The sequence below is a fragment of the Takifugu flavidus genome, chromosome 1, assembly GCF_003711565.1.
Source record: "Takifugu flavidus isolate HTHZ2018 chromosome 1, ASM371156v2, whole genome shotgun sequence".
Classification (NCBI taxonomy): domain Eukaryota; kingdom Metazoa; phylum Chordata; class Actinopteri; order Tetraodontiformes; family Tetraodontidae; genus Takifugu; species Takifugu flavidus.
Genome location: NC_079520.1, coordinates 11,958,731 through 11,968,552, shown reverse-complemented (window position 1 = coordinate 11,968,552; position 9,822 = coordinate 11,958,731). Strand labels below are relative to the sequence as shown.

General features: G+C 46.5%; 2 protein-coding genes across 2 annotated transcripts; one reads left to right on the top strand and one right to left on the bottom strand.

Annotated features, from left to right (window-relative positions):
• Positions 1-633: 633 nt before the first annotated feature.
• On the top strand, positions 634-2,478 carry LOC130532265 (dynein light chain Tctex-type 1-like). The gene is made up of 5 exons (XM_057044781.1): positions 634-772; positions 1,171-1,212; positions 1,314-1,437; positions 1,535-1,612; positions 1,859-2,478. Exons 1-5 carry the CDS (start codon positions 746-748, stop codon positions 1,933-1,935), a joined length of 348 nt encoding a protein of 115 aa, XP_056900761.1. The 5' UTR covers positions 634-745; the 3' UTR covers positions 1,936-2,478.
• Positions 2,479-2,700: 222 nt separating this feature from the next.
• On the bottom strand, positions 2,701-9,598 carry xk (X-linked Kx blood group (McLeod syndrome)). Its single transcript, XM_057044657.1, has 3 exons — positions 9,120-9,598; positions 5,429-5,691; positions 2,701-4,468 (listed from the first exon to the last, which is right to left on the bottom strand). Exons 1-3 carry the CDS (start codon positions 9,362-9,364, stop codon positions 3,546-3,548), a joined length of 1,431 nt encoding a protein of 476 aa, XP_056900637.1. The 5' UTR covers positions 9,365-9,598; the 3' UTR covers positions 2,701-3,545.
• Positions 9,599-9,822: the final 224 nt, after the last annotated feature.

Sequence of the window (9,822 nt, the reverse complement as noted above, 5' to 3'; positions counted from 1 at the left end):
TGGAACTCGATTAATGCAATAATATTAAGTCACTATAACCCACAAATGCTGCAAATTCAAATGGGGCAACATCACATTCCACGTTCACAGTTTGGTCACGACCTGCAAATAAATGATATACCTGTAGGTGGGAATATCCCGGCTCATTTATCTTGTGATATAATGCCTTAACCCTGTAGCAATTATGTGTGCTGCAATTAAATCTTTACGCGCACGTTGCACATTGACGATATCGGGTGAAATCCGAAGTTTCTCATCGTCACTGACGACAATTGATATAATTTCACATGCACTTGGCAAAAATTGAATCAAAAGTTTCAGTAAATCACAAGTGGCGTCAGTCGGTCAGTCAGTTCATCTATCGACCAACCAGCCTTCAAAGCAGCCGTTTGGATTCACGGTAGAAGCGCGCTCGCAATGGGACACTTTTGAATGAAATGTAACGTTAGGAGTTAACTTCCTCCCAAGACTGGGTGGTCCCATCCGCTTCTTAGGTGGCCTCTTTCAGGCATAAACTTCAGAGTGTTTGCATCGTTTTGCTGTGTATTAGAGCGCTATCTGCTGTTGGTGATTAAGTATTGTTGTAATTCCCCATCCAACCGCGGTGGGGCGACATACCGGCACCGTGAGCCGCTTCAAGAAGGGCAGCGAGGTGCTTCCGGTGCTCGTTGTCTGACGGTGGCAGGAACAGTGGCAGAAAATCGAGGCAAAACCAAAACAGAACTCTTTATTTCTCTGATCAAAGATGGATGAATTTAATTCTGGTGATGAGGTATTTGGTTTCCTAAGCTACATTCGATTTATTCTTCAAAATTGTCGATATTAGCCAACGGAATAATACTTTGGTCAGTGAATGTTAGCTAACTATTGTAATCAATCGGGGAAAGAAAGCTAGGGTTGTTTCTATATTGGGGTGTGGTCGCTTTTCTTCAACATTCTTTAATATTTTATTTTAACGCTTGGGTGTAAAACAAACAAAAAATGTCAACGTTGTTAGATCAGTCTGAGACTCTGTAGTCAATGTAATTTTGACATGAAAATGATAAATGAAAAGTATCGATGTGTTTAGATCAGTGCTGAGTGAATGCACAGTATTAAATTTCAGTCCCATTGATTCATTCTGAAATTCAAAAATCACTCTTTCAAGTGCTTTATCTTCATTTCCTGCAGGCTCTCTTTAATGCTGATGAGGCCAATATCTCAGTTAAAGAGGTAACAATTACTTCATGCAGTTAATTATGCATGTACTTGCAATGTACTTGTACATTGAGATATATGATATTGATATTAACATATTTATCTGTGTGTCCTAGTGTGTTGAGAATGTTATTGGTGGAGCTGATTATAACCAGAGTAAAGTCAACCAGTGGACAGCCAGTGTAGTGGAGCATTGTCTGACTCAGTTGGTGAAACAAGGACGGCCATTTAAATATATTGGTGACTCCACTCCTCATCTTTTAAAAAATAATAATGTTGCGCCTTATATTGGCTTGGAGCATTTGTTTGTAAATGTTTGTATACCAATGTTTTGCAGTAAACTGCACAATCATGCAGAAAAGTGGTGCCGGTCTCCACACAGCCAACTCCTGTTACTGGGACACCAATACTGATGGTGAGAAGGGATTTCTACAGTGTATATTTCCATAAAGTGTCTCCTTTTAGACATCAAAAATGTTTTATTTGTTTATTACACTTCTGTAAACTATCAACCCAGCAGTACAAGAGATGCTATTCCCTCAGTATTTCTTTTAGCATCTTACTTCTGTTGCATTTGTTCACTGCAGTAACAATTTCTGTAAAGTGTTTCTTTTTACTATCCCTTCTTGTTCATCTAATGTGTGAAATAATCTTGTTTCAGGAAGCTGCACGGTCAGGTGGGAGAATCGCACCATGTACTGTGTTGTCAGTGTGTTTGCTGTTGCCGTGGCAGTATGATGACTGATGGTGCGCTGCCCTCACGCCATCACACATGATGCACCCATGATCCTCCCCAATATCTTAAAGTAGAATTTCATGTAGATGAGGCTTATCCCTTCCCACAGTCATGGTCAATGTAAATAATCTCAAAACTGTAACATGATGGCTGGTGCGATGGGGAGAGAATGCCTGGGGAAAGGAGAGAATGCGATTGCGCTACCATGACATTCGCATGCAATCTGAGAAGTTAAAAAGTGAATGTTTTTTTTGTAATTCTTTTGTAGACCTGATTTGGATTTTAGGTTTGCTAGCTACAACAGAAGTGCCCTCCGAAGTCTTTATTGGGCACCACAGAAATCACGCCAGCCTAACAAGGAGCCATATTTCATGTTTCTGTGCTGTATGTTTTGCTGCAGTCCAAAATGGATGTACTGGACTGTTACTCTTGTAAAGGTGTTTAGTATTTAAAAGTTGTGCTGGTTTTTAAGTCACTAACTTTATGTAAGCATTCCTTGTTATATAAGCATTCCTTGTTTATAAAAGTATTTATGTTGGTCTGTATACCGTGTCTGTATGTGCACATCAGTCCCAACAAGTATTGCACTTTTTAGACCATTCCTGTAAATTTACTTAGCTTGGACTGTCCGCAGTGCTGTCAAAAATGGATTTAACAGTTTTTCTTACCTGAGGAAACGCTGATATCCAACAGAGCCTTGCAGTTCTGCGGTTTGTCCACTAGCGGCCAGTAAAGAACCGTTCACTCCGCCCCTTGCAAAAACCAAGTTCGCATACAAATATAAATTTATTTAGACTTTTAAGTTTGTTTTTTTTATATTTCCCTACGAGACTTACGTTTGCAATCTTATCCATTTTGGCTTCATTATTTGTACAAATATTTTTTTCAAAACAGTGCAAACTCAACAAAATACACTCTCGTACAATTACTCATCAAGTGGCTGGAGGCAAAGAAAGATACAACTTAAAATTTCAATAATTTTACAATTCATTATGATTATAATGTGTGCCCATTGTACGCTCGTGAGCTGGCAGACATTAACAAGCATACATTAGACATCAAATACATCCAAGCAGTTATTCACAAACACAGCTGCTGCTGCTCAGCAGTTCGAGCACTTGAACCCATTTTGTAAACATGCAAATACATGACAGGGAGATATCGGCCCTGCTGTGCTTTACAATGAAATGTGGGTGATGCACAGGCTGTGAGACAATTCGCAGATTTGCATTTCAGCGTCAAGCACAAACACATCACATAAGCAGCTCCAGCAGTTGCAAAGCTTTCATAGACGAGTTAAAAGAAGAAAAAAAAGGACTGATCATTCCTGCTTGCACACACAAAGGAACGAATACACCCAATACAAGTCAGACCCCAGTCTGGGCTCCCGTGCACACTTCCATGCAGTACGGAGACACGATAAATACAATCAGTCCAAGTGTTTGGCTCTTTGTGATCAATAATGCAGCATCTATTAGTAACAAAGGTCGGCAGATTTTCATTAGATCTTCGGTTAAGGACACATTTATAAAAGGGTGATTGAAGTAAGATCTAGGTTTGCGTGGCATTGAAAAATGAAAACCGTCTGAATAATCCCTCTGAAGGGCACGGTTCAAGTCTTGCACGGCGTGTGACAGCTAAGGTCACCGTTGATTCCATCGTCTCTATTGCTGCTTGGGTCATCGATCGCATCGCCGAGGATGTCGTAAGTCGTATCGTTCTTCAGGTCGTCTGTGGTGTCACCGGCTGTGTTGGGGGCTCCGTTGCCGCCCTGCTCCGTGTCCTCTGTGGAGACCCTCGGTTCCAGGGCGGACTTGGCTGTCAGTCTGTTGGGCGGCGGGTCGGAGCAACAAACCAGGCAGAGAGAGGAGCAGTTCCAGAACCCCCGGGTCACGCTGGAGGAGAAAAGCCGCCGACACGGGTGACAGAACTGATAGAAGACCAGCATGAAGAAGATGCCGATGGCGTAGGCCACCAGCAGCTGCAGAACCAGCAGCGGGGCGCAGATCAGCTTGTAGAAGTCAGTTTTATAGACGTACCACAGCAGGAGCAGAGAGGCATTCTCCACAAAACGCAGCATATAGTACACGGCCATGCGATACCAGTTTTGGGATTTGTTGATGAGATCTGGGTCGTTGAGCTTCACCTGCACGGCTGACCAGCAGAACATGTTGATGCCGGCGTAGAGGAAGGTGAGGAGGCAGAGCACGATGGTGGTTCCCACCCTGGTCAGGGTCTTCTCGATGTTCTCTGGGAAGGGTGAGTGGCTCAGCCAGAACAGGATCCAGGGGTAGAGAAAGAAAACCAGGAAGTTCAGCAGAACCACGGGCAGGACCCAGAGCTGCAGCACGGAGCTGAACAGAACCAGAACTGCCACGCGGGTGGCAATCTCAAAGCTCCTCCACAGGAAAATGCACAAATACGCCATAGGCCGGATGTCAACTTCGTAGTCGTCATATTTGATCTTAATGGCCAGGATGTTGCAGCGTAACGCCCCGTATACAATGGAGAGGAGGGAGATCACCATCAGCGTGCCTGATTATTGAACAGGGAGGAAGAGATACAACAACAACATCACCGAGGGGACGGGAACACTGCTCCCTTCACACATATTCACCCTCTTGGCATTTATTGTGATTTAGCCTCGCTACCCTGGAATTTAGAATGGATTATAGGTAGATTAAGAACATGTACAGCTTTGAAAATGTGGATGTCAAGCAAACAACAAATAGTCCAAAATAACAGAAAACTTCAATGTGGGCAACTATTCACCCCCCTAAAGTCGGCACTATGTGAACTCTGGGAAATTTGCCCGTTCCTCAGGTAAAAAAGGCTCCGAGTCCTTCCAGTTGGATGTATTCTCAGATTACAAAAAAACATTCATCATTGCAGGTTGGGATGTAACAAAACCAGATGATCTATGAATATTTTTAAACACACAGGGCTTTTAAAAAGGTTAAGTATATATGATGTCATTTCATTTGCAATTGAATTAAGAACACTCCCCAGCTTCGGGTAAAAATGCAGCCTTGTGGCTGCACTGTCACTTTTATAGCTTCTTTCCAAATCCACTGTGGCAAATTGGTGGAAATCAGCCAATATTTGTCACCTCTTAAATGTTTAGGAACGATTGTTTATGAATAACAAATCTTAAACGTCATTATGAAGCTTTAAACAACTAAAGAAAACTTCATGAGCAGGAAATGGAATGAAAATCAACCCTGTGATGGTAACAGTTCTAGAATTACAGCCCTTGGCTGCCTGCCTGTTTCTGTGCACACCATTATTAGAGGATGAGAATGACACCAAAATGCACTGTTATCTGGACTCCAATAAGTGGATCCATCTGTCCTAAAAACAGATGGAAACGGCCAAAACAGAGCAAGTAAAGGACACAGGACGGCTTCCTGCACCATCATTCATACATATCGAGATAAAACTAGAGAAAACCACCAGCTATCTGATCTCAACAGGGTACCCCTGAGCCCGACTCACCTCTACCCACAGACACCCCTCCCTGCAGGACGCAGATGTAGAGCTGCAGCGTGAGCTGGGGGGCCGATCCCAGGAAGGCTTGAATGACAGAGGTGCGGGCAAAGGCTGCCCGGTGCGTGAACAGCTTTCCCTCCGCCTGCCCCACCTGCCGCTCCACCTCCTCACACTGACCCCCGCGGGGTATCTGCTTCTTCCTGGTGATGCTGACATAAGGCTCCTCCACACGGCCCACGCTGCCATAGATACAGAACGCCTCCAAACACCTGCAGCACAGAAGCAGTAAGATCAACACTTGAGTTTAGCCTGCAAAATGATAACCCCCCCCCCCCCCACACACACACACACACACACACACACACTCACTAGATCCTAAAGAGGTGCCAGTGCCGGTTAGCTGTAACGTACTTAACACGCTGAAGTGCTGCGTGTGGGCAAGAGTCCAGAGATGGTGCAGCGCTGCATGAGGAAGCAGCACTGACACCAGACCGGTTCACCAGCAGGGTTCCTGAGGGACCCTCTGTTTATCAGCTGGACCTACAGAGCCACACTCACCTGTTCTGGTCCTGAGTCAGGCAGGCAGGAAAGATGTTGGACGCTCGAAGATTAAGCGCCACCTGGTCAAACTAACGGCCTGAGCTGCTGAATCACGCTGGGTTTTGCAAAGCCGTAGTAGAGAGCGTATGGGGGGGGGGGGGGCTTTTTGTGTGTTATATATTAAAATTCCTTCCAGGCATTCCAAACAGACACATCACATCTGTGAGAGTGGGACCACCTCACAGACACAGATGACTGATCCTGTGAGCTGTTTTATAGATTCTGAGCTGGACCAAAATACCACCAAAGCTCGCCACCTGAGTCACAGCAGCAGAACCCACTTATGTAATTCATGAGAGTCGGCGTTGGGGGTGTGATGACTGATGACTCTGCCTGTGTAACGGTTCTGTTTAAAACTTCTGCAGAGTTAAGAGTGATATTCTGCCAGGCACACAGGCGCTAAACTCTTCACCTCCGTGACTGACAATCGCTCCGACTATGATGCTGCTGCAGATGATTCAAATCATATGCAAAACTGTGCACAGCCTTATCTCTAACCCTAACCCTAACCCCACCCTAACTCTAACCCCAACCCCAACCCTAACCCTAACGCTAACCCTAACGCTAACCCTAACCCTAACGCTAACCCCAACCCTAACCCTAACGCTAACCCTAACGCTAACCCTAACCCTAACGCTAACCCTAACGCTAACCCTAACCCTAACGCTAACCCTAACCCCAACCCTAACGCTAACCCTAACCCTAACCCTAACTCTAACCCCAACCCTAACCCCAACCCTAACCCTAACGCTAACCCTAACCCTAACCCCAACCCTAACTCTAACCCCAACCCTAACCCCAACCCTAACCCCAACTCTAACCCCAACCCTAACCCCAACCCTAACCCTAACCCTAACCCTAACGCTAACCCTAACGCTAACCCTAACCCTAACGCTAACCCTAACGCTAACCCTAACCCTAACGCTAACCCTAACCCCAACCCTAACCCTAACGCTAACCCTAACCCTAACCCTAACCCCAACCCTAACTCTAACCCTAACCCTAACCCCAACCCTAACCCCAACTCTAACCCTAACCCCAACCCTAACCCTAACCCCAACCCCAACCCCTAACCCCTAACCCCTAACCCGAAACCCAAACCCCAACCCCTAACCCCAACCCTAACCCAACCCAAACCTAACCCCAACCCTAACGAACCCCCACCCCTAACCCCAACCCTAACCCCAACCCCTAACCGAAACCCTAACCCCTAACCCCAACTCCAACCCCTAACCCCAAACCCCGACCCTCTCCCTAACCCAACCCTAACCCTAACCCCAACCCACCCTCTCCCTAACCTCTCCCTAACCCTAACCCCTAACCCTAACCCCAACCCCTCTCCCTAACCCCAACCCCTAACCCTCTCCCTAACCCTAACCCCAACCCCTCTCCCTAACCCCAACCCTAACTCTAACCCCAACCCTAACCCCAACCCTAACCCCAACCCTAACGCTAACCCTAACCCCAACCCTAACCCCAACTCTAACCTCAACCCCAACCCCAACCCTAACCTAACCCCAACCCCAAGCCCAACACTGAAGCTGGTGCCTGGAGGGCAACAAAAAACAGTTTGTGTCAAAGGGGCTGTTGACATTTCAAATGGAGCGTTACATTTCCGGCTAGGAAGAGGCCTTATGTACACTCCTGAGGAATTAGAATATCTAATTACAGCACATTAGACCTACAAGGGTGAAACCTGTTGGGTGAGATTAAAAAGCAAGCGTGCCCCTGCTGCAGCATTTAAAGGTGTAAGTTAGAGCCGCTGCCTGGGGTAAATGAGAGAGCAAACGGAAGCACCGGGCTGTTGGTGCTGGAGAACCACATTCCTCTGTGTGGTTGTGTTTGTGCAGATAAGGAATCAGCAGTGACATGTGCTATTCTTAGATGTGCTCCTCACTGAGGAAAGACGCACAAGTCTGAAACGTAATCATCTGAATGCACGATGGAGAGGAAGCCAGCCAGGGTCCGATCCACAGAGGCCACATGGCGGGGGGGGGGGGGGGGGGGGACAACGTTCAAACAGAATGTCAAGTGGGGAAGAGCTGTTTTGTTTTGTTTTGTCTATAAAGCGTCACGAGGAAGTGGTTTAAATTTGTCAAGGGTTTTTGTAGATTGTGGATTAAGAATCCTCACGCGACTTCTCTCTGAAGAGGCGATGGGGTGAAATGTCCCTTTAAGTGTTTACTTTCTGTAACTGAAGACCCTGTATGAGCGTGAATGTTGTAGCAAATCCAAAAGGCCCAGGCAGGGCAATGAGTCACACAGCTGATATGTGATATCAAAGTTTTACACCACCTGAGCTGTGCGACAATCCCTAAATGACATTTCAGATAGTTAAAAAACAACCCAAAACAGCAATAAACAGAAAAACAAAAGTTAGCATGACATCAGTGACCGTTCAAATGCCTTTTACCACAACCAGTGACTTATTTGGACTTTTTTTCCTCACCTTGGTTCTTTCACTTATGTTTGAGGGCGAGTTATTTCTGTCCCGATGTTGAAAAATGTATAAATTTCTTTACAGCTACGAATGACATCATCTTTGTAAATGAATTATTGAAATGTTCCAGCTGTAGATCTTTGTTCCTTGTGGGGGTTGGCTAGTATATGTGTGTTACTTATCATGTCCTGTCCTGTGTGTGTGTATCTGAGAGATAACAGGATCATTGCTATTGCTACTGCGGCATACCCGATATTCTGCACCCATCTGAGTCAGACGGTGCAGCAGCCCAGGTCAGAGTTCAGGCCTGCTCTGATGTGGCTATCAAACTAGGAGGAGGAGAAGTGCTGGGGAAATGGGCCCCCCCGTGATCACTGCTGAGCAGTGTGGAACATGTCAGTCAGCATTGATCGCCCCTCTCCTTTCACCACTAACTGCCCCCGACACAAACTCACTCCGCTGCGGGAAAGGCTGGAACCGATAAACAACAACAACAGCATGTGCGCGGCGCATTCATCACTCGGTAAACAGCTTATGCGCAGGCACGAACCTGTTTGCAAAGCTGACAAATCACCAGAGACCCGCAGCAGGTCCTGACGGATGATTGAGCAGCGGGCTGCGGGTGCTCACCGCGGAGATAAACAACGGCCGACTGACCTGACGATGGGTCCGAGCTGCAGGAGGTGCAGCAGCAGGACCAGGGGTCTGTCCCTGCTCAGGTCCCGGTGGATGAAGGTGAGCGTGAGTTGCACCAGCACGGACGGAATGAGAGTGAAGAGGAGCGTGAGCGCCTGCCAGATCTGGTCTCCAGCTGAGCGGTAAGTGGAACTCAAGTACAGCGCTGCCGTCGTCTCGGCCGTAAACAGAGACACCGACACAAAGATGGAACTGGGGAGTCGCATCCTCGCTCACTCCGCCATTTGGGGAATGCGGCGCGCTGCTTCGCCCCGAGACGCCACATCCATAACGTTTCCCACCGAGGGGGAGGTCCGTGAAAGCCGCCGCCAGGCCCAAACAGTCGCTGCCGCTGCGGCGCATCTGCGCTGAGGCGGCGAAGGGCGGAATGTTTTCACAGAGCGGCGGTACTGGAGGAGGTCTGCAGGGGGCGCTGTTGTCACGGCAACTGCAGTCAGAAAACAGGGCGCAGATTTCTGTTTTAAAGACAGATTATTAAATATTTTACTGCCGGGGAAGAGTATTAGCTGCATCTGCTTTAATTCCTAAACAACTCATAATTAGGACACAATAAATAATAGAAATCAACACAGAATTTTCACCTATTTTTTGGTAATTTATATATTTACTAAAACTAATAATGCAACAAAGAGGCAAAATAATGCCTTTTTTGAAAATTGCTTTA

Bases quoted from the DNA above. Each gene is read 5' to 3' on its own strand.
- xk (XM_057044657.1), bottom strand. From the start codon at position 9,364: ATGCGACTCCCCAGTTCCATCTTTGTGTCGGTGTCTCTGTTTACGGCC. The intron at 5,692-9,119 runs GTCAGTCGGCCG...TCTGTGCTGCAG, and splicing joins CAGCTCGGACCCATCGTCAG to GTGTTTGGAGGCGTTCTGTA. The intron at 4,469-5,428 runs GTGAGTCGGGCT...TTCAATAATCAG, and splicing joins AGGGGTGTCTGTGGGTAGAG to GCACGCTGATGGTGATCTCC.
- LOC130532265 (XM_057044781.1), top strand. From the start codon at position 746: ATGGATGAATTTAATTCTGGTGATGAG. The intron at 773-1,170 runs GTATTTGGTTTC...CATTTCCTGCAG, and splicing joins AATTTAATTCTGGTGATGAG to GCTCTCTTTAATGCTGATGA. The intron at 1,213-1,313 runs GTAACAATTACT...TGTGTGTCCTAG, and splicing joins CCAATATCTCAGTTAAAGAG to TGTGTTGAGAATGTTATTGG.